Genomic DNA, 25733 nt, shown 5'->3' on the forward strand with positions numbered 1-25733 from the left:
CGTTGACGGGGAATAACAACTTTATTTAAATTCCTTAAAGCGTTTATTAATCGTGCTGTCAACAGTTGCAGTATTTATAGGTTGACTAGTTTCGAATCTTAGAGGTTCATTTTCAAGCCAGTCCTACTGAGGCTGCATTGACAGTGCCTGATCTTAATAATAAACTTTGAGTGGCAACATATGCTTTATATAATGTTTGCAGGATGAATGCCATAGTCAATACATTTATGTTACCAAGTTTGCTTTTCAAAAATCTCTAACTTCTCACTAGCGCAAACCAATGAGTTCAAGGGCGGAAACAAGCAGGTTGCAATTCTAACAGCCTTGGACGGAAATGTGTCTCGTATAGCATCTTTGAAGTATTTTTCCAGCTGCGCGTCTGTATCTTTGTGTTTTGTTGTAATGTGTTTGTTATGATTTGTATAATGGAGGGATTCATGGTGACGAGTAAGTAGTGCAATGGAAGTTGATAATGATGCATTAAGAGACTTATCTTGCTCTAACGAAAACAGTGACGAATCCGCTCATAAAATGACTGCTGAAGAAGAAGTCGAGGGTGGTAATGATTTGTTGTTTGACCAAAATTCGGACAGTGATTCAGATTCCTCGTCCAACTCGGATGAAGAAGAAGCAAAATTGGAAAAAGAAGCACAGGAGCTAGAAGAAAAGGTATTTTTATTTCTGGTTAATAATAAACGTTGATCTTTGAGTAATTGAAACAGAGGTAAATAAACAATTATTTGCTTGACATTTTACTCTAATATTCAATTAGTGTGATACAAGGGCCAAAGAGACAAACGCATCGATTTTGTATCATTTTGGAGAAAGCCAGATCATATAATGGATATTGAGGTTAAACTACGTTTTATGCACTTTCCACATGCTGATCTGTAGCGTATCCTGATATCTAGGTTGGGTTGGAAGACGATGGTCTGCCCGTGAGATGGCGAAGCCAGAAAATATTAACACAAAATGCAGGATATGTTTAGAATTTGATGTATAACAAGTGTCAGGTGTAAGTTCTCTCCATATTTAAACAATTTTTTGTTATAGATACTGAGAACTAAAACTCAAAGGTAAATTCATTAAAGCTGTACCAAATAATAAACAACCTTTCAGTGACTATTGCAGTATATATTACACACCTATGTCATGCAACAGTTTTGAAAACAACAAGAGACAGGTTAATACATAACTCAAACACAAATGATCCATTAAGCGTTGTCACTGCCAAGGTACAAAAATAATTTATGGTGGCTGTGTCGACTACAAACACTCTATCATCATCCTAAAATTTATGTCATCAAATATGGTCTTCCATTTAGAGCTACTCTGAATCTGTTAGTTGCTCACACCAAGAAAATATCTATTTCATTGGCTTGTGTTATGGAAAGGGTTGATGTAGGCTCTGCCATAATACCATCAATACCATCTAGTGCTGTGTCTCTCTGTTCATTCTAGAACAGAGTAAATGAGAAAGAAATGAAAATCACAAATTGTAGGGTTCTCTTTTCATTCCATTAAAACAAGAGAGCTACAACAAAGTAGATATAGCTCTTTATATTATCATGTTGTTGTATTGCAGAGTGATTGTTAATTATGTAGGTTGTCTTAGGACATTTGCCTAAGGTACAAGCATCATTAAACGTATTTGTATATCATTGTGAGCAACACAAACTACTCGATCCTGAGCCTTTAGTTATAAAATGTATCTACAGTCTCTGAACATGACAACAATGAGCAGTTAATTGCCACTCAATCGTGATTTGAGTTTCATCTCCTTGCATAGATCCTCCACTACAGTTTGTTTGGTAAATGACAACTCTGTAATTCATTTAAATCCTCAAGCACCACATACTATTCTTATTGTTATAATAACTCTTGTACTGTAGTCCATATACTGAGACACAAGTTTTGACAGTTGTCATGGCCTTAGTGCAGCTGCTTTGCACTCCTGTTATGACCAGTCTTAATTCAGCTTTGTTTACATTTCTGTGGCAGTGCCTCATTGTTATCAGTTGACTATGGCTTTCAGGTAGATCTGACCCAAGCATTTTGCACCTCATGCTTGAAAGTATTGCAAACTGTTTGGATTCTTCTTTCAGTATACAAACTACAGTATTCTACTCTGATATACAGTTACCTTTTATACACAGAAGATGCAAGCAAATTGTTATGCTGTTGGTTTGCATATAGTTGGCAACAATGTGTTAACCTTCAATCAGTTTCTTTGTGTTTTCTGATTGTTTGTTGTTTTTTGTGATGTACCTGTACTTGTAGGCTTTGTAAACAATTTATGAAAATTTCATATAATAATTTATTAAATTACATCATGATTGCTTGGATATTTGAAAAAATATTGATGTTACAAGTTTTGGCAAGTAGTTTCCTTCTCCAGATGTGCATAATCCACTAACAAGCTTTGTACAAATATATAAACAGTATAGTTAGGCACTTTGGACATGATGAAGTCATATAACATTTCAATGAATGTGCCTCATATCATCACATGATAAAATACTGAAATTAGAACATTGCACTGTGTTATTACAGGGTGACAGTCATTGCACTAGGCCTATATGAAAAGAAAACACAAATTAGTTACAAACTATGGCCTACACACACTTTATTCAACATATAAACATCACTGCAAATATTTGGATTTAACTTATGACATGTTTGATATGCCTGTCAACATTAGTGAAGGTGTGGCACAGACAAATAGTTAAATTTTGCGTGACCCACTGAAGTGTCGGAAAATCGAAGCTGTCGATGACCTCCTGAATGGCTGTTTTCAGCTCAGCAATAGTTTCGGGGTTATTACTGTACATCTTGTATTCTAAATAGCCTCACAAAAAGGAGTCACATGTGTTGGGATCTGGAGAATATGGCAACCAATTGAGGCCTGTGCCAGTGGCCTCTGGGTACCCCAGAGCCAGAATGTGGTCTCCAAAGTGGCCATCCAGGACATCAAACACTCTCCTGCTTTGATGGGGTCGAGCTCCATCTTTTTTGAACCACATCTTGTTGAAATCGGGATCAGCTTGGATAAGGGGAATGAAATCATCTTTTGAAACCTTCATGTACTGTTATGCTTATTGACAAACCCATCCAAATGAAAGTGGGCTTTGTTGCTAAACCACCATACTACGAGGAGGGATCAAATATAAACGAAATTTTTGTTCCTGAACATCAACAGCTGGTAGGACAGGCCCGTGCTTATGCTACGCTTAGGCGGGACTGCCAGAATGTGCTGTTAGCTATTTCTCGCAATTTTGTCAGTAACGCTCATGTCTGACAACAGGTGCACCCCTCCATTGTGCAAAGCATAATTATCAAATTTCTTGCTCATGAAGGAGTTACAGCAGTGGAAATTCGCCAAAGATTGACTGCACAGTTTGGTAATAAAACATAATCAAGGACACCTGTGTTTGCCTCACATAAAAAGTTCAAGGAAGGAAGGACAAGAATGTGTGGAAAATCAGTGACATGATTGCTGTCCTCGGACCAGCATTACAGACAAAAACATTTGTACGATTAAAGACTTTATTGTTGACGATCAACAGGTGAGAGTGTCAGAAATTGCACCAAAAAGTCGGAATCAGTTGTGGGAGCTGTCAAGCAATCATTACAAATGACCTGCAGTTCCGTAAAGTGTGTTCCAGAGGGTCCATAAACGTTTGACCGAAAATCTTAAGTTGAGACATTTGGAGGTCTGTTAGAGGCTTAAAGCAAGGTTGGTGGAAGAAGGTGATGCATTTTTGAGTCGGATCGTCACCGTCGACGCAACATGGTTTCACCACTACATTCCAGAATTCAAACAAGCCAGTAAGGAGGTGCAGAGGAAAGGGGAAGCAGCACCAGTGAAAGCCAAGACTCGACTGTCAGCTGGGCAAGGTTCTTTCTACCATTTTATTTTTCAATCAGCGAGGCATTTTGCTGATTTATTTTTTGCATGAGCGATGCACAAACAATGCTGCTTACTAATGCGAACTGTTGAACAAGGCGAGAGTTGCATATCACCGCAAAGACGAGACTAATCGATTCGACAGGTCATCCTCCTCCACGACAATGTGCGATCCCATACAGCAGCTCAACTGTCTCGAAGCTACAGGAAATGCACTGGACTGCACTTGATCATCCTCCTTACAGCCCCGACTTATCACCCTGCGAGTTCTATTTATTCTGACCGCTTAAAGAAGCTGTAGGAGATGACGAGAGTGTGGAAGACTTAGTGCGCAACAGGCTGGTGACACAGTCCAGTTCTTTTTATGATGAGGGCATCAGAAAGCTGCCCATATGCTGGGACAAATGCATTTCCAAAGCAGGAGACTATGTGGAAAAATAAATTATAATTGCCTTGAGTTTTTCAATAAATGAATTTAAATAAAGAATAAAGTCCCATTTATATTTGACCTGCCCTCATAATTTCTATCATGCCCTGTGGCCAACTGTGCAGTTTAAACGTTCTAACACAAACTGTTCAGAAGCTATGATGATTTTATTTCATGTAGTTCAATACTTGTAACCCTTTATATAGGGCTATGGGTGGGACAGGGTAGGTCCTACAGGAAAATGGGATGGAGGTTGTAACAGAGGGGGAGGGGGGGGGGCATAGGAAAAGTGGGAAGAGAATAACATACTCTGCATCTAACTTACTTAAGTTTTAATTTTTGTTTTACTTTTTAAAATTTGTTATTCTCTTTAAAAACTATTTTAAGTGATTTCATGATTTCCGAAGTACTAAACTGTATCATTTATGTACCTGTACAAAGCTTTTTAGTGAATTAAGCACATCTGATGATGGCAACTACTTGCTGAAACCAGTAATGTGTGTGTTTTTTATTTATCTAAGTGATCGTGATGTAACAAATTATTATACAAACATTTACAAAGGTGGCATACTTCCAATTGGTACTATGTCATTAAAAAAAAAATCACATAACATTATACTGGTGTCAAAAAGTGCTATCATTTGTTACGAATGTTAATTTGGAACAGCATACTACCTACTTCTTATGTGATTACTGTAACTTCTTTCTGTTCTGAATGCACATACATACCACACAAACCACTGACTACTAGTCATTTCCTCGAGTGTTCCATTCGCAAATAGAGTGAGGAAAAAATGACTGTCTAAAAGTGTCCATACGAGCCCTAATTTTGTGTTCCTTATCTTCATGGTCCGTATGTGAAATGTATGTTTGTGACAGTAGAATCATTATGCAGTTGGCTCCAAATGCTGGTTCCCTAAATTTGCTCAATAGTGAATTGTGCAAAGAGCATAGTTTTTCCTCCAGGGATTCCCATTTGAGTTCACAAAGCATCTCCATAATACTTGTCTGATGAGTGAACCTGCTGCTAACAAATCTAGCAGACCACATATGAATTCCTTCGGTGTCTACCTGTAATCTGACCTGACTGGGACCATAGACACTCGAGCAGTACTCAAGAATGGATCACACTAGTGTTCTGTTCGCCATTCCCTTTATGGATGAGCTATATAAAACTAAATCAAGCATTCACCTTCCATACCACCAACCTGATCTTCTCATTCCATTTCATATTGCTTTCCAACATTACTTACAGATATTTAAGCAAAGTGACTGTGTCAAGCTTCACCCTACTAGTGTTGTATTCAAACGATAAAAGATTGTTATTTCTACTCATCCACATTAACTTACATTTTTCTATATTAACACAAGCTGACATTCACCGCACCAACTATAAATTTTGTCTGATTCATATTGTGTATTCTTATAGTCAAGCAGCTATAACACCTTCCTGTACACCACATCATCATCAGGAAACAGCTGTAAATTGCTGCTCACACTGCTTGTCAGCTCATTTACGTATATAAAGAATAAAAGCTGTCCTATGACATTTCTCTGGGGCTCTCCTGATGATACTCTTGCCTCTGATAAACACTCGCTCTCAAAGACCACACTTCTATTACTTTATAAGTCTTCGAGCCACTCTGATATCTGGGAATCACAAACCATATGCTCGGACCTACACAAACAATCTGCAGTGGTGCACAGTGTCAAATGCTTTCGGGAAATCTAAGAATATGGAATCTACCTGTCGCCCTCCACCTGTGATTTGTAGGGTATAGTGTGAGAAAAGGGTAAGCTGAGTTTCACGTGAGCGAGCTTTCTAAATCTATACTGACTTGTATACACAAACTTTCCTGTTTCAAGGAAATTTGTTGTATTCAGACACAGAATATGTTCAACATTCTGCACCAAACCTATGTTGAAGATATTGGTCTATAATTACATGGAAGTTTCATATCAGCACACATTCTGCTGCAGAGTGTATATCTCATTCTGGAAGCATCCCCCAAACTGTGGCTAAGCCATGTCTCCGCAGTATCCTTTCTTCCAGGAGTGCTAGTTCTACAAGGTTCACAGAAGAGCTTCTGTGAAGCTTGGAAGGTAGGAGATGGGGTACTGGCAGAATTGAAGCTGTGAGGATGGGTTGTGAGTTGTGCTTGGATAGCTCAGTTGGTAGAGCACTTGCCCATGAAAGGCAAAGTTCCTGAGTTCGAGTCTTGATCCGCCACACAGTTTTAATCTGCCAGGAAGTTTCATATCAGCACACGCTCTGCTGCAGAGTGAATATCTCATTCTGGAAACATACCTCAAACTGTGGCTAAGCCATGTGCCGCAATATCCTTTCTTCCAGGACTGCTAGTTCTGCAAGGTTCACAGAAGAGCTTCTGTGAAGTTTGGAAGGTAGGAGATGAAGTACTGGCAGAATTGAAGCTGTGAGGATGGTCGTGAGTCGCACTTGGATAGCTCAGTTGCTAGAGCACTTGCTCGCTAAAGGCAAAGGTCCCAAGTTCGAGTCTCGGTCTGGCACACAATCTGCCAAGAAATTTCATATCACCGCACCCTCTGCTGCAGAGTGAATATCTCATTCTGGGGGTAAATATTATTTAACATGTAACAGCTGAAATGTCACTGTCCAGTGTAGCCTAGACAAACTGCAGTATAGACCAGTAAACAAATTTTTTGCAGATCAGTCTGTCACCACAGACATATTTTTCACTGTCACATTCATTGGCTTCGCCAACTCACCACCAGACTTACATTCCAGCATAACCCAGACCTGGGACTATGCTATAGATATCTGTCACCACAGCCGGATTTTTCAGTATTATGTTTGTTGATTTGTCAAATCACAACTAGACTATTGTACTCCAACCTAACCTAGGTGTTGGCCTACACTACAGAGTAGTTTGTCTGCACAGACAGATTTTTTTGCACTTACTCCCGTGTTAACAGTTTCATGCTACTTTGCCAGTCAGTGAGGTAACCACAGGGTCATAAATCTACATCCATACTCTGCAAACCACTGTGAAGTGCATGTCAGTCGGTACTTCCCCTTGTGCCAATTATTAGTGCTGCTTCCCATTCTGTTAAAGTTCCAAATGTGGAAGGAATGACTGTTTAAATGTCTCTGTGAGTGCTGTGATTAATTTCATGTCCTCCTCTTTATTCCTACAGGAGCATATTTAGAGAGTAGTAGTATATTCGTAGACTCATCATTTAAAGCTAGTTCTTGAAACTTCGTTTCCAGGCTTTCCCAGGATAGTTTGTATCTATCTGTTGCAAAATTTTAAACGACTATTTTGTCCATACATTGCAAAATTTTAAATACAACAGAGTCCTGCTAATCTAAACTCTGGTAATCCGAATGTTCAGTTAATCTGAAATAGGAAAAATGTTAGTCTAAGTATGGAAAACTGTGCATTAAACTGCTGTACATACACACTATTTTAATTTACACAGTACAATAAACATGTATTACAAAATTGGCAAGAAAACATTAGGCTTAAACAATGCATAACAATGAAAGAAAAGCTGTCAAACTTACTAAAATACAGCGGACATTTTATCCCTACTTTTTAGATTACAAAAACTCAGTCATTGTTTTTGGGCATAATGAAGACAGTCGTTATATGATGCATAGCTGCACCATCGTCTCATAAACATCAAATCAGCACGGGTAGCAGTGGGCTGTTGCTCCAAATAACGTAGCGCGAGGTCAAGGGCTTCTGCTGCGTCACTGTGTGACACCAGCTCTCCTTCGTCGCTTTCAGGCTCATTGTCACTTCTGTCACAGCAGTCCACTTTTCCTGGTCTTGAGTCACAGCGGCAACTAAATCAGCGTCAGTAAGGTTCTCCACACACGCCACATCCAGGGATTGCCTGTATCATTTGTAGTAGTTTTTCAACTATGTTGTCCTGAAATTCAACAGATGTCCACAGTTTTCTCCACGATTTTCTCAGAGTATTTTCTGAAATATTCTGGCATGCCTCAGCGGCCCAATAAACAACATCCTTCACACTGGTTCTTTTTTATTTTGTCCACTTATCATCTTGGATCAGCATTCTTAAAATTGTTTTCTGTAAATCAGTTTTAATGTTTTCTGTACGCCCTGGTCCATCAGCTGTAGAAGTGCTGTAACATTCAGCGGCAAAAACTTCGCCACAATTTCTGCATCACATAATTCTTCAGTGCTGGGGTGAGATGGTGCGTTATCAACCAAAAGGACTGCACAGGGAAACAAATGATTTTCCTTAGAAAACTGTTGAACATAGGGAACAAACTGACCGTGAAACCGTCTTTGAACAGCTTACCCCCTATCCATGCTTTTTTCTGGTTGCGATAATATACAGGCAGGGACTTCATGTTGCAGTTTTTAAAAGCTCTGGGCCTAGCAGTTTTTCTGAACAACGTTAAAGGCAGCTTGTGATTAGCAGTAGTGTTGCTGCACGTTAATAAAGTCACACGATCTTTGCACATTTTAAAACCAGGAGCATGGTCTTCTGCTTCTGATGCCAGGCTTTTTGTTGGCAATGCCCTAAAATTAAGGCCAGTCTCGTTAGTGTTATAAAATTGTTGGGGAGAATACTCTCCCTCTCTTATCATTTTTTCAAACTCATCCAAGTATTCCTTCGCTGCATCACGGTCAGAATAAAGCTTCTCTCCAGAATTGTTAGCTGATGGATTCCATGTCGTTTTTTGAATCTGTCCAACCAACCTGTACACACACTAAAAGACTCATCACCATTCAGTAACTGGTTCAGGTAAACAGCCTTCTCCTGAACCAGTGCTCCACTCATAGAAGTTCCCCTTTCTCTTTCCTGCATAAACCAGAGGAAAAGAGCTTCATCCACTTTATCATACAGAGACTGTTTCAAAGTCTGCCAAATTTCAAGTGTTTTTCCCGAAGACGTTGCACAGGACTGTTCAAGCTTCACTCAGTTCTTCTTCCAATCACAAGTGGTTGCTTTACCAACACCCAGTTCAGTTGCCAGTTTAGATACATTCTCATCATTGTCTATCCGTTTTAAAGCATTCAGTTTTTCTTTGAGAGTTAACGTTGTATGTTTCCATTTACTCATGACGAAAATACGTCCACCACTACTTCTGAATGAATACGATACAACTGTTATGCATGCCAGTGATTGATAACTAACATAACCAAGCGCATTGCGAGCCAACTGGCAGTGCACTTACCTCAGACACTACAAAGGTCTCAACAGTGCACAACAACAAGGGTAGGTAGTGAGAGTGAGCCATTGTTCCCACACTTGTTCTCATTTGTTACCATGGTGTACCTACTTATCTGCTTGGTATACTTCATTTTAGAAACTCGTCACTGTAATTCTGGCTAATCTGAACAAGTCGGTAATCCAAACAAGGTCCAGCCCTAATTAGTTTGGTTTAACAGGACTCTACTGTACCTACAATTCAATAGATTTAACAATTAGTGATATTTTTGTAAGTGTCATATTCATAAATTTTCCAACATATAAAATATAACTCATGAAAACATATAATAGTTTGGATGCAATTATCATTTTCACTAACACATCATTTTTGATGCCAATTACCTGTATAAAATACATGTAACATAATAAAGACACCATTAGAATTGTGTAAATTTGCCTCCTAATGTTGTTAATTCCAAAAAATATTAAATCTATTTTGTTTGGAATATAATTAGCCCATACAGCAGATGAGGATCTGTTTAAACTCAAAATTATTGCACTTATAAATGAATCATAAATCTTTTGTTCCATAATTTTGCATCTCTCTTCACTAACAGCATTGCAACAGCAACAAGCTTTTCAAGTTAACACTTATTCTGAGAGAGGTGCCACATACATTGTTGCTTCGAATGTTTTACATCTTATTCACCAGAGGCACTGCAGGCGTCATGTTGTTTCTGATTGGCTACTCTCAGCCAATAAGGTTATTATGTATCTTCAGGCACAAGCGAGTGGTGCAGTGGTTAGCACACTGGACTCACATTTGGGAGGACAGTGGTTCAGACTAGCTTCTGGCCATCCAGATTTTGATTTTCCGTAATTTCCCTAAATCCCTCCAGGCAGATGCCAGGATGGTTCCTCTGGAAGGGCATGGCCGATTTCCTTCCCAATCCTTAACACAATCTGGGGTCCAGGTACATGTTCTCAGTTTTGTTGCAAACATACGATCTGTGTTTTAGAGAATATCATTAGTAAATATTTAATCATCATAAATAAGTGCATAAAAACCATACATGTGACCTAAAAAAGTAACCAATTTCATACTAATTGTTTAATGAAATGTTGTTTTAACCAATTGTGGAGAAGCCTCTCCAGCATCTGTTCTTTCTGACAGCTTGTTCGTCAACTATTGTGATGTCTGTATTGAACTGTGCACCAAGCCCTACTTTTGTGTGTGGGAGAATATATCATGTCTCTCTTTCTCACGTCCTAAATCAATTTCATATTGGTTTCATGTAATATTAGACCTTCCCCATCCTACACATAATGATAGTTTCGTATTCCTGTCAATATCCATATATAAATTAGTGGCTTCCTTTGGCATAGGTAATTGATACTTATAAAGTGTAATACATATCAGTCTGTGTGTTTCTGAACTGGGACTGTTTTGAGATGGTAATCCCCATCACCATTAGAAACTCCTGGCAAATCAAAAGAGTCATTACAGCACTGTGCTATGTTCACATGGGAGATTTTATTGTTAAATATGGCTACTTTTGTCAGCATCTTATGTCCGTTTGTGATGAACATGTTGCTGCAGGCAGTTGTGATACATAATCAGCCAGTTTACATAAATCATTTAAGGTGAGTACTGGAATGATTCATTTAACAGTTAGTTTGCAAAACAAGGCGGTAAACAAGAGTGTGTCAGATCTGGGAGCACCAGAATATTAATTATCCATCTGTTAAATTACCAATGTAGTTTTTAAGCCATTTTCCATTTTTGTTGAGAGAAATTCTCTCTTGGTTATCCACGTCCACCTCAGGTGGAGGGTACACGAGAAGTTAAGTAAGATACTTTCATAAAACATGAATCATGCAATTGACAGGCAGTTTTCACACACATCATTGCTGTCTTCACATTCAGATTAAAACCAAATAACATTAGAGATTCGTCATGTGATGCTACTGTGTTGCCACATTAACTGTAATTTGCACTTCTGTTTAAGTTCAAACAACAGAAATTGGGCTGCCAGCATGGGCAGAAAGTATTTTTTTCTAGCAGCAGTTAAATGGGGTGCCAATGGTGCCTTTTTAACAGAAATTCTTGTACATGACACCACTAAAAAACTGTGTGCCAGCTGATAATGCTTTGCTGTGGTGCAGTGGCAAAGACATGCAGTTTGTGCGTGATGAGGAAAGCTTTGATGAAAGAAACTGAGTTCCAAGGTGTGAAGAGCTAACTAACAAGTAATTTTAATCAGACTTTAGTTTAAAGTGTTGATGGGTGTCTTGGACCTGTATCCAACCACAGAAAAAAAATGTATATCCAGAACTAGCAAAGACACTTTACATGCGGGTCAGCACTGTAATGAGAGAAATGTGCAACAATGAAAAAGTTATTTCTGGGTCATTCAAGACTTGAAGTGAAATTTGAGTCTATGTTGTCAGACAATCTGCATGAATGTTTTAGACCCTTGGCGTGTGCATTGCAAAGTACTCTGCATAATTATGTGCATTTCCTAAACTGTTGGTAACAGACTGAGCTAACTAGCAGCTGTAGATATGTAACTTACATATGTTTCATATGTAAGTTTCCTAAAGCTACTAAAACTATTTGTTTTTTTTTTCTGTAGGTTGGTGTGAATCCATATGACTACAGTGGACATGTAGCTTTGATAACTACGTTGCAAAAATTAGCTGATCTTAGCAGACTGCGTGCTGCCAGGGAACGCATGTGTAAATATTTTCCCTTGGCACCTGGTAAGTAGATTTTATTTTAAACAATGCAATTTTGCTTATATTTCATATAGTAATGTGATCACTTTATGTTCCAGGTCTTTGGCTGTCTTGGTTAAGAGATGAAACTGCTGTTGCTACGTCAGAGGAAGAAAAGAAATCTGCTCTGAATTTATTTGAAAAATCAGTGCAGGATTACATGTGTAATTTTCTGATTTGTTATTAATTCAGCTTTACATTACTGACTCAGGATAATATTTAAAATACCAAATTTCTAATTTTCTTCCAGCTGTTGACATATGGTTAGAGTATATCCGATACAGTCGCAGTTGTGTAGGGTCTGCCTGTAATGAGGATTATGTGCGTGATGTTTGTGAGAAAGCTGTTGCAATTGCAGGACATGATTTCAGGAGAGGTACAGAAGTCTGGAAGGAATACATATTATTTGAGAAACAATTAGCAGCTGTAAAAGAGGTATGATGTTATGTGTAATATTTACGAAAGAAATATGAATATAACTGTAACTATCGCTTTATGGTCAGTATGTGGGGCCTTTGTATTAGTTTTTTGATGAGATTTTCCTCTTTCTCATTCTTGATGTTGCCATGTGTTTAAATTGAAAATATCTGTCTGTGTTAACCCGTTCCTATTTGACTACCTGAATCGTTTAATTTTTCTTGGTTGCATTTCTTTGGAAATGCTTTTTGCAGTTCATCAGTCTTCCCAAACATGGATGTTTACTTTACTAAATTCCCATGTGGAAGATGAATGTTACCTATGTAATGGAAACCATAGAGAAGAAATACAACATGCATTTGCTGCTGCAGTCAGCCTTGTTTTCAGTTTTTCTGCTCTATTTTTTATTTATCCCCTTCTGTTTTCTTTCCCCCTGTATTCTGGGGACTCTTTTTAAAGCATTTACTACAACAAATTGAAGACTTAGTCCTTTCTTGATTTGATGCAGATTATTTCAGTAGGAACAGGAGAGATGAAAGCACCAATTCAGTTTTTGAGTTGGTAAGAAGTACTGCCACATTTAAAAACTACATAAAAACTTTGAAGCATCTGTTTTATTCATGGTTGCATTTGATAGAGAGAAATATGCTTCAAAATATCTAAGTCCAAATGTTGAAATTTTGAAAATTGTTTTAAATGCTGATTAATAATTAAATAAAAAACATCTTAATGCTGACCCATAAACATTGGTTAAAAGCACAAAAAAAGTAAAATACAATCCACACTTGTGCCCCACAGGCCATCATAAGGTATGCAGCAGAGGATACATGCTGATGAGCCAAAACATTGTGACTGCCTGTTTAATAATGTGTTGGTCCATCTCTGGAACACAATACAGCAGCTGTTCTCCTCACTTGTATTCAGCAAGCATTGAATAGGTTTCCAGAGTTACGTGGCACCAGATGTCTATCCAGTAAATTACTGGCTGGCAGTCTGTGGGTGCCAGACAGTGGCCAGACAGTGTCACAGATGAATGGAGGGATATTGGTACCCTGCAGTAATGTTCATATAGTCCACAGATGTCGTATAGTTCACAGATGTATCTAATTACTACCACAGCTCCCACAGAAGCCCAGGTCAACATCTCCCATAGCATAATACTGCCCTCAACAGCTGTGCCATGGTACGGTGCTCATTATGAGCAGCTGCCCACCTGGGTGACAGCACGTTGGGACACAATTGTTGACCTTAACTAACAAGAAACTTCATTCATCTGAGCAGATAACACATTTTTATTGATACACGGTCCATTCCTGCTGCAGTCGTAACTGATTCAACAGTGTGTGCTGAGAGGCATGTTCTAAAACACTTATGCCTCCACCAGTATTATACTCTTGTCATCAGATCGCTACCTATCTTTATTTATAGAGTGGGAAAGCATCTGACCTCTACATTCTGTGGCAAGACATTGGTGTCAGACACCTTGTTGCCTACCTGTGATTTCACCATCCTTCATTCTCATTCCATAGATGCTCACAACAGCTTTGCCATTTCTGAGATGCTCTTTCCTGGTACTGCTGTAACAAAACTGCTTTTTGTCAAAATCGCATGTCAGTGAATTTCCCCATTTGTGGTCCTTATAATTCCTAGAATGATTCCTTGTTTGCCTCTGGTCTGGTCTGGTTATGCACTTTCCTTATTGTGTCACACAACTATAATGCCACCAGGTGGCATTCAGTCTCATTGTAGGCAGTGTTGAGAATGATTTGGTTCATCTGTGTATAATGTACAGTTATAAAGAGACAGAGTGGCAGGCCAGTACTTACTTTCAGCAATGAAATTCCTGTACAGCCAATATAAACATTAAAAGTAGATAAATAAACAGCTATAGCTGGCCTTTGGAACAATCAGTTCTTTCATCAGGGGGAAAAGAGGGATGGGACTGGGATTGAGGGCAGATCAGTCTCTCTCTCTCTCTCTCTCTCTCTCTCTCTCTCTCTCTCTCTCTCAAGGTGAACAGTTGCCAGCCATTCTCTCTCCTTGTAATTTTACAGTTTTACTAAAGTGAATTTTCCATTTGATACACTCTGTAAAGTAAGGTCATTTGTATCCTCACCTCATACACTTCTGGTGAAAGTTGTGCAGGAAGAACAACCGCTATGCATACACGAACTTCCATTATCATTATTTACTACACAACACCCAAATGCGAGGAATGTTATCTACAGCTGTCTGTTTCAAGAGTGAAGCTCCCTTCATGTGTGTCTGTCTGCATTCAAAGTCTCATACACAGGCACTTAAAAAAAGTACAAAATAGACATGAAATAAAATCAAACAAAGGTATTTCTACATAGTCCTTTCTCTTACTTTAAAATTGGCAGCACCTGACTCTGTTATGGTTCTTCATACTACCACCCATTCACCAAATTGCTCCTTTCCTGTAATGATAACACTCGGCACAACTACTTTGTGCTTAACCATCTGCTTTCCTGTATATTGGCTAGTCCTGTAAACAAGTATACTGGCTGCACTGAGCTGTTAATCATTCGCAGTATTCCAGAAATTTTACACGGGACATGAAGAAACAACGTACCAGTAGTTGTTTGTGCAAACTGCTCATGTGTATTGTGTTACTGCTAAATCCAGAAAAGGTCCATGAAGCTGTTGATGGATATCTTACTGCTTTCCCGTTTGTACATTATGCTTGTTATCAAATCTGTCTTAGTGAATCATTATTTTTAGTTCTTCACATATGTCAAGCTTGCTTTCTTTCTCCACTATGTGCATCACTTGTAAATCGTCTGCAGTGCATGGATAATATTCCTTGTATTTGTGTATTGTATGCTAAATCACGATAGCGATTATCTTCACAACCATTACATCCAATCCTTACAATGGATAATATTAGAATATGTTAGCTTTGCTGTTTTTAGTGTCATGGTATTTACAACATGTATACATATAGGTAATAATAATACAGGGCATTCAAAAGTGTTTATCTAGAAATTAACATCAACACCGACACCATATTTGACACATGCGTACACACAATCATAAAGTTTTCAGTCATTTAATGCACTCAATTTGAGTATAACTGGCAATGTGTAAAACATCCAAATTGTACTCTGTACTACACCATACATTTTGTTGCTTGACGTTTTTAAAGATTTGCATTCAAAAAATGTGCGCCTGTCTGGTACAGGTGTTACATACACCTTGGTCTTAATGTGTTCCCAAAGGAAGAAATCCAGTAGGGTAATGTAGCTGTGGGATTGGGCCATCCCTTCTGATCCATTGATTTTGAAATTCTTCATTGAAAGAGTCCCAACTACATGTTGTTCACTGAGACAGTTCTCCGTCTAGTTGAAATATTACATTGGGCTGCTTCATATGGAACTGGGGTATAGCATAATTCTGATATGTCTATAAGCACACAGTACCAATAACATGGACGAAGAATGTACTGATGACTTTGGCATGCATTAGCGCACACCAGACACTGATCTTCCAGGTATCCCTTGTGTGCTTCCTCACAATCTTTCCGTTGCCGCAAGTACACGTTACATCCATTTACAACACCACTTAAATGAAATATTGATTCATTTGAAAACGCTATTTGCTGTAAATAATCTTCAATCCCTTTGATATAGAATAACATATTATTTGCAAGGCATCAGCTTTTGCAAAATCTGGAGTTTTTTAAATTTTTTTATTTATTTTATTTATTTATTTTTTAATGTACAGTTGTGAATATTTCTGTGATCTTCAGTGCCTGAAGCTGATGACCTGTGTGCGTCTCTCTTTTGGATGATGACTGCGTCAACACATTTCGTATGTTTTCGACAGTGTCAGTTGTGGATGAAGGTTGCCTGCTGCTTCTAAAATATTAGCATCTATGCCTTAACCAATTTGACATCTGGTGATGGTTTCCCTAAGTTGTGCTGAACCTTTGTTGTACCATGATAGGAGATATCGGGGCTCCCAGCAACAGTTTCAGGAGTCATGGAAGCTTAATGAGTTTGTCAACACACGAGAAACAGGATAGCATAGGTCCATGGCATAAGTAAACAGCAATATCTATTAGGATCAGGGTAAACATTCTGGGATACCTTGTATAGTTTTTGAATTTTTTAGCAGTCCTTTTCTTAATCCACTTTGCCATTTAGCAACCAAAATTTGAGTTTTTACTGTCTGTAACACTCTCAATATGACTACACAAATGCATGCAGAAGCACGCAGCTCTTATTTTAAGATTATCTGTAGTCTGTTAATCTTAAATGGTGAAGAGCCATGTATGTAACAGAGGTGTCTTACAGGCTGGCTCCTCCACAGTTGATCTATGTGTTTTTCTTTTTTAAGAATTTTACCACTAAATTTAAGCCTTGCATTAGCTTTTTCGACAATTTATGTGGCTATTTCAGCTAAAGCCATGGTAGATGTCAACGGCTAAATATTTAGTTATTTCTTGAGACTGAACTTTGTATTGTTCTTGATACATTTTGTAGGAAGTATATTCATGACTTCTTCCAGCCTCAAAACAACTTCAGGTACAGTTGAACAAGGAGTTTGAATCATGATGTAACTTCATTCTTTTTTTCACATATCCTAAGCACTGTCAGAAGTGAAAGATGTGTTAGGTTAAAAAAAAAAAAATATTCTAGGACCAACTGGTAATTCAGCCCTGGACTTTTACATTTGTAGTCTAATATGGGCCTAAGCACTCGCCAACCACATTTCTTGTAAAATGGTATCAGAAGGGAAATTCACTTGATTTACTTATTTCTTGTTCCTTGGATTATTTTGCATGATACATCAGGAAAATATGTGGAACGAGTCATTTGCCATTCACAGCACAAATTAATATGTAAATATGGCTACATGCTGAATAATTATAAATAAGTTTAAAAAAACCTGCAGATGTATGTTGGTGATTTCTGTCCACCCCCTTTTACACATTACAATAAAAGAGAGTATTCTATGGAATAGAAGGAGTTGTCAAGGAGAAACTTTTGCAGTTTGTTTTAAAATTTTGCTTTGCTTTTTGGTAGACCTTTTGTATCCCTGGGTAAGTGACTAGAAATTTTAGTTGCAGCATTGTGCACCACTTTCTGTCCTAAAGACAACATTAATGTGGAATAATGAATGTCATTTGCCATCTGGTATTGTAATTATGTACATAATTGTTTCTTTTCAACCGCAATGGGTCAATTACAACAAATTCCTTGAGGAAATAAGTATACTGTGAAACAGTAGTCAGAATAGCCAACTCCTTAAATGTCTATGAGAAGATCAGTGAGCGAAGTGGCGCAGTGGTTAGCAAATTGGACTTGAATTGGTTACCACACTGGACTCACATTTGGGAGGACGATGGTTCAAACCTGCATCTGGCCATCCTGATTTAGGTTTTCCATGATTTCCCTAAGTGGCTTCAGGGAAATACTGGAATGGTTTCTTGGAAAGGGCATGGCCGACTTCCTTCCCTAATTCAACGGGACCGATAAACTCACTGTTTTGTCCCTTCCGCTAAATCAACCATCAGTGAGCACCAACAAAGATTAAGGGAAATGTGTCAGAGAGAAACTTCGCGTCCTCTTTTACTCACAACAGGTGGCTTCCTCACTGAGTCTGAGTCATTTGTGCTGCGTCCTCAAACCTATCCCACTTTTCCCCTTGACAAAGGAACTAACGTTTCCCAAATGTGGGAATAGTTTTTTCCTCTCTTTTAAGTTCACGTATTAGCAGTACTGGAATTTCTCGTCATCAAAGTAAGTGCTGCCCAGCGATACTGTCTCTTCGTAGTTTTGAACATGTAAATGGTACAGTTATGAATGAACCTGACACAACATGATTATGTTTTAGAACTTGTCTTGTGACTGACCTGAGTTGTTGCATATAATACATATCTGGATGCAAATAACAAAGTGATTGATTTTCATGAACACTACCTTGCAAATTATATTTTTTTTTATAATACGAGTAAGTCCCAGTTATTTTTGCAACAATTTTTTTCAGGTACTACCCGCCCTGTATAAAATACATTCCTGATAGTATTTTGAGATATGCACTTTACTACCTATGCCTCTCTGATGACATCACATTAGCAATGATATGGTAGGTTCTGCCTAGTAAGAAGCTGACGTGTGTGTGTTCCGGCATTATGCAAGCATCCGTTTTTTTAGTAAGCAATAACATGTAACTGCAGCACTATCTACATTCTTCTGTATTGCATGAACAGATTGGCAGGCAGAGTAATAATCAGTCAGTGGTTAAGGAGTCAGTGCTAATTTGCACAGAAAAGTTGATTGGATTTCAACAAAAATTTAATTGGATATGATAAGCAAGTATTGTTCATTTTATGCAATAAATCAGCTTCACTGCAGAAGTAAGTAGACTTGTACTACACACTTTCTCAGAAACAAGAATGACTTGAATCCCTCAAAACAACCTACACATTGGAAACTGCCTTATTTTACTTCGTTGGTCATTCCCATAAAGGATACACTTGTGAGAATAGTAATATGTGAAAGAAGAAATTTATATTTTGCGTTATCATAGAAAACGCTGTAAGCTGTCTATGTGTGTTATCTCAGTATCAGTTCAGCTTGTTATTTCTTTCCAAATTACAAAGTGTGCACCTAAGTGAATTAAAGTTATGATCTTTGTAAAACTTCTATTTTAAATATTAATTGTATATGAATATCCTTTTTTAAACATAAGAACATTCACCGGTATACTTGGGAAGGCAGGGGAACCAGATCTGACATTGACTATATAATAACAGATCAGGAATTCAGGAAGGCTGTGAGGGACACACGTGTATTCAGAGGATTCTTTGATGACACTGATCATTATTTAATCTGCAGTGAAATTGGGATTGTGAGGCCGAAAGTGCAGGAGGTCAGGTCCATATGTAGGAGGATAAGAGTGGAGGAACTTCAGGATAAGGAAATCAGGCACAAGTACATAACAGTGATCTCAGAAAGGTACCAGTTAGTTGAATGTAGTCAATTACAGTCATTGGAAAAGGAATGGATAAGGTACAGGGACACAGTACTAGAAGTGGCTGAAGAATGTCTTGGAACAGTAGTGTGTAAAGGTAGGATGAAGCAAACAGCTTGGTGGAATGACACAGTCAAGGCAGCCTGTAAAAGGAAAAAGAAGGCGTATCAAAAATGGCTACATAATAGAACTCAGGTAGACAGAGAAAGTTTTGTTGAAGAAAGAAGCAAAGCCAAACAGATAATTGCAGCATCCAAGAAGAAATCTTGGGAAGACTTTGTAAGCAGGTTGGAGACTTTGGGTCAAGCTGCTGGAAAACTATTCTGGAGTGTCTTCAAAAGGGAGGTAAGAAGGAAATGACAAGTATTTTGGACAGGTCAGGAAAACTGCTGGTGAATCCTGTGGATTCCTTGGCCAGATGGAGGGAATATTTTGAAGAGTTGCTCAATGTAGGTGAAAATACGATCAGTAATGTTTCAGATTTCGAGGTACAATGGGATAGGAATGATGATGGAAATAGGATCACAATTGAGGAAGTGGAAAAAATGGTCAATAGATTGCAGTGCAATAAAGCAGCTGGGGTGGATGAAATTATGTCGGAACTCATCAAATACAGTGGAATGTCAGGTCTTAAATGGCTACACAGGATAATTGAAATGGCCTGGCAGTCGGGACAGGTTCCATCAGACTGGACAAAAGCAGTAATCACACCAATCTTTAAACATGGAAACAGAAAAGATTGTAACAACAACAGAGGTATCTCTTTAATCAGTGTTGTGGGCAAAATCTTCTCAGGTATTGTTGAAAGGAAAGTGTGAGTATTAGTTGAGGACCAATTGGATGAAAATCAGTGTGGGTTTAGGCCTCTTAGAGGTTGTCAGGACCAGATCTTTAGCTTACGGCAAATAATGGAGTAGTGTTATTAGTGGAACAGGGAATTGTATCTATGCTTTATAGATCTAGAAAAGGCATATGATCGGGTTCGTAGGAGGAAGTTATTGTCTGTTCTACGAGATTATGGAATAGGAGGCAAACTTTTGCAAGCAATTAAAGGTCTTTACATGGATAGTCAGGCAGCAGTTAGAGTTGACGGTAAATTGAGTTCATGGTTCAGAGTAGTTTCAGGGGTAAGACTAGGCTGCAACCTGTCTCCACTGTTGTTCATATTATTTATGGATCATATGTTGAAAACAGTAGACTGGCTGGGTGAGATTAAGATATGTGAACACAAAATAAGCAGTCTTGCATATGCCGATGACTTAGTTGTGATGGCAGATTCGATTGAAAGTTTGCAAAGTAATATTTCAGAGCTAGATCAGAAATGTAAGGACTATGGTATGAAGATTAGCATCTCCAAAACGAAAGTAATGCCAGTGGGAAAGAGATATAAACGGATTGAGTGCCAAAGGAGGAACAAAGTTAGAACAGGTGGACAGTTTCAAGTACTTAGGATGCATATTCTCACAGGATGGCAATATAGTGAAAGAACTGGAGGCGAGGTGTAGCAAAGCTAATGCAGTGAGCACTCAGCTACGATCTACTCTCTTCTGCAAAAAGGAAGTCAGTACCAAGACTAAGTTATCTGTGCACCGTTCAATCTTTCGACCAACTTTGTTGTATGGGAGCGAAAGCTGGGTGGATTCAGGTTACCTTATCAACAAGGTTGAGGTTACGGATATGAAAGTAGCTAGGATGATTGCAGGTACTAGTAGACGGGAACAATGGCAGAAGGGTGTCCACAATGAGGAAATCAAAGAAAAACTGGAATGAACTCTATAGATGTAGCAGTCAGGGCGAACAGGCTTAGATGGTGGGGTCATGTTACACGCATGGGAGAAGCAAGGTTACCCAAGAGACTCATGGGTTCAGCAGTAGAGGGTAGGAGGAGTCGGGGCAGACCAAGGAGAAGGTACCTGGATTCGGTTAAGAATGATTTTGAAGTAATAGGCTTAACATAAGAAGAGGCACCAATGTTAGCACTGAATAGGGGATCATGGAGGAATTTTATAAGGGGGACTATGCTCCAGACTGAACGCTGAAAGGCATAACCAGTCTTAAATGATGATGATGATGATGATGATGATATGAATATCCATGATAAGTTACCAAGGTATTCATGTAGGCAGTGCACACTGTTAAAATGAAATTTTTCGTCTTAAGCTGCAAATCAGAGATGCCATTGTACGAGGTACGTTTTCCACCTATTGCGGGGAGAGAAGGGAGGGTGGACCAGTAAACATATCATTGTTTGTTGAAATACTCTCACTTTTGCAAAACAGAAATATAATTGTAAAATAATGATGACCTTGGAATGTTTATATTTGGTGTTTTGCATGCAAGCTCTACTACATCCTTGCCTCTAGATCAGTTAAATTTTTGGGCTCTGTTGATTGATATTTTACTCACACAATATACATTTACGTATACACAATCACTGTTGTCTCTGACCCCGTTAAATTTTTGGCGTCCATTGATTGATATGTTATTTGTGGAACACAAATTTATGTATACATAGCAGCAAATAATAAAATTACTATGCCTTCATGCAGACCAATGTCCCCTTGTAATGCACCAGATAAATATTCATTCTCCTTGCTTCCTTATGTGCATATTAAGCTAGCAAACTATGCTGCAAGAATTGACTCTTTTAATAACATATTTATGTTTGACAGTGACATCAGCAAGGCAGACTTTTCTGTGTGATTGATACCTTAGAGAACTTTCAGAAAGGACAGTTTGTCTCATTTGCTGTGTACATAACATAATTGATAACTTGAAAATAATATGCTTTACTGCATTTTACTTGAGTTGCAGAATGTGACTTTAGAGAAACAGGGTTCTGTTTCAAATTGTATGTAGATAAAATGATTGAGGTTACTATTAGATGCATCTTGCTTTGTGATCTATTATTATAAAAATTTTTGTTGTTAGTATAGCCTCCTGTACTTTTCATTGCTCATGAAGAAATTATTGTTAATTTCATTTCTAGGTTGATCAGTCAGAACAGGAAGCAAAACTTTGGCGTCGATTGCTATCTGTCCCTTTGGCAGGGACAGACAAATCTTATAGAGAGTTTTTTGAATGGGCAAATTCACATAATGTTCCAATAGATTTTGATGTGTCTGAGGTAGAATCAGAGATGCACCGACTGGAAAAATTCGAGAAACAGCTGGTATGTTCCTCTTTTTACAATAACATGGCATTCTCTATATTGTTGTTGTTGTATTGTTTGCAGTAGTAACAGTAGTAGTATTACTCACTATACTTGACACTATAATGGAAGAAGGGGTCAAAATGATCCTTGTCATACTTTTTTCTTCAATGTGAAATCCATTTTTTAAAATTTGTTGGTGAAATCACAGGATTTTTCAAGTTTTTTTCTCCTTGTTATTATGAGGTGTTAGGTTTTAAAAGTCACTATATTTTACTTAGACATTTCATTTGAAAAACTTAGAACAGCAGAAGTGGTCGATTTGAGACTTCTGTAATTTCTCTTTTGAATGTATTTATATAATCTACCGTAACAATTAAGCAACAACAATCGGTAATCATTATATTGTGTCATTCAGGTAAAATTCTTTGTCCGTGAAAGACATTCTTAGACATGTCAGCGTGGACATTCTTCTGAAGAAATGTTACAACAGTGAACTAGTAATTGACTTCAATGATGAGGTTAAGGAGTTTTTACCAGAGACAAAGATGAAGACATTGTGAACGAGGAGGATTCAGATACTGATTTCAGTCAACACTTTCCTCTTCCGTCTCTGTAGACTCAGTCTGATCATCTCTACCGAGATGGTTGCTAGGGATGGAACTGCCTGGAAGATGGCCAATTTTTCATCTTCTTGAAGGTCGTCTGTGAACATTCCGAAAGAGATAGGAAGTCCTGCCTACTTATGCCTGCCAGTGAGTAGACTACTCTCTCACCAGTGCTTTCTGTCTTATTCGTGATGAAGCATGGCTACATCTCATTGAGCAGCAAAAAAAGGACTACAAAAATGATGATAGGACCGTGCCACTTGATGAACTGTAAATGTTGCTGGCCATTATACACACTCGGGGTGTCATTTTTACAAAAGGACTACAAAAATGATGGTAGGACCATGCCACTTGATGAACTGTAAATGTTGCTGGCCGTTACACGTACTCAGGGTGTCCTTTTTACAAAAGGTTTGTTTGTGGATGATCTTTGTTTGTATTCTTGGAGGCCCACTATTATCAGAGATGTTATGCCAATGGACAGATTTCAGGAGCTTCTCAGATTTCTCCATTTTAATGAAAAATCAATGCAAGCTGAATGACTTTCAGCCAACAATTTTACCCTTGTACTTGAAATTTGGGGAAAGTTCATAATAATAATAATAATAATAATAATAATGTTTATTTGTCTATGTTAACTTTACATCATCATGGTATACCATATTCATTCTCACTGTGCTGGAGAAAATATAACCCGAGACAAGCAAGTATTATCAAGCAAAACAAAATGCAGGTTCATTTAATTCATGCCAAACAAAGGTGAAAAATATGGTCTCAAATTGTGTTGCTGTCAATGTAGCAACAAAGTATATATGTAATGCATTTCTGTACCTCAAAAAAGAGGACACACAGAGAGAGGAGCAGCCGTTTGGAGAATACATTGTTCTACATCTCAAGGAGCCATTTTCAAATCAAGGAAGAAACATGATGACAGGCAACAACTTCTCATCTCTTCCAACTTGCCAAGAAGTCCAAAGAAAATAAAACTTCATTAGTTGGTACAATGAGTGATCTATCATGAAATCTCTTAAGAGGTAAAGAAGCCAAATACTGAAATACATGTCACCATCATCCTATGTAAAACTGACAGCACAGACTGCACCATGACTACATATATTGTAAGGAAATAAGAAGAAAAATGCAACTCTTCTGAGTGCACTGCATGCTGAAGTAGCAGTAAGCAAAGAAGGAAATGAGAAACCTAATACTATTACAGTCTACAATGCAATGAAGTTCGGATGGTCGATCAAATGACCCATAAATTTGCTACATATTGGACATGGCAGCAGTAAATGCATGAGTCATCTGTGAGCAAGGAAATGAAAAGGAAAAAGTTCAAAATTCACCTGGCGAATGAACTCAAGGAAATGAAAAAGCATGAAGAAGAGTAGATGAAGATGAGGTTATGGGACCAGACTCATCTAGAAAGTTGAAGAAGTTCCAAATCAGCCTCTGCAAATGCAACAAGACCAGCAACAACTGAGCCTTGTGCAGAAAATGTGCACATAAAGCAGAAATCACCCATGCTAAGTGCATCTAGCAGATTCCAGTGACTTGATTAAAGAGTACAACAAAGCCACGTGTAAAATATGTGTGAGTATAATATTTGGACCATACATACAAATTTTTCTAGAGAGTTTTACAAATAGTTAATATATGAAAATCTACACCCTAGGAAATTTGTTAGCATAAGCAGTGATAAACATTTAAGATTTATTGAAAGAAATAATTAATGTATTACTTACCATGTTAAGCGGTTGTTGTTATAACTTGCAGAAAGGTGGGGATTAATAAACACAAAATAAATTACTTGTTTACTTTAAATATGAAAATGTTTCATGTGGACTCAAAATGACCCCTTTCTGCCATTTTAGGAATCTGAGAAACTCCATCATTCTAGTAGTAAGGCATAAGCCTTTTTGCAGTTGGAACTGTTGTTTGCTGCATAATGCTGTATAGTTATTAGTCAGAGTGCCAATTGTAAACATTTTCTCAAAAAGATAATACGCTAAGTTACAATTGATAATTTGAACATATCTCATATCACCAGCCCTGCTTGTAAAAGCAGCCTTCTGTATTTTACACTGAAAAATGGAAATCGATACATCAGAAAACAATTTTTTCAAAGCATTTTTTAAGCTTTTTTGTAGGCACGTACATATCAGCTAGATTTATTTCCACACTGTAATTGTCTCCACTATTAACACTCTCCTCTTGTTATTTCTCACATTTTGGCATGCATTCTGATACACATCTTGTCGAGAAAAACCATGT

The 25733-nt window shown here is 38.0% G+C and overlaps 1 protein-coding gene across 1 annotated transcript in view; it reads left to right on the forward strand.

The window, feature by feature from the left end:
* Positions 1-358: 358 nt before the first annotated feature.
* The window catches only part of LOC126100178 (squamous cell carcinoma antigen recognized by T-cells 3), a 77044-nt gene continuing 51669 nt past the window's right edge, over positions 359-25733 (forward strand). Inside the window, exons 1-5 of the mRNA XM_049910737.1 lie at positions 359-669; positions 12143-12269; positions 12344-12448; positions 12535-12719; positions 22690-22872. Of these exons, the coding sequence (XP_049766694.1) occupies positions 460-669; positions 12143-12269; positions 12344-12448; positions 12535-12719; positions 22690-22872 (810 nt within the window). The 5' untranslated portion in view covers positions 359-459. The remainder of the gene's footprint in view (positions 670-12142; positions 12270-12343; positions 12449-12534; positions 12720-22689; positions 22873-25733) is intronic.

This window comes from Schistocerca cancellata, chromosome 9 (assembly GCF_023864275.1).
Source record: "Schistocerca cancellata isolate TAMUIC-IGC-003103 chromosome 9, iqSchCanc2.1, whole genome shotgun sequence".
In the NCBI taxonomy this organism is placed as follows: Eukaryota; Metazoa; Arthropoda; class Insecta; order Orthoptera; family Acrididae; genus Schistocerca; species Schistocerca cancellata.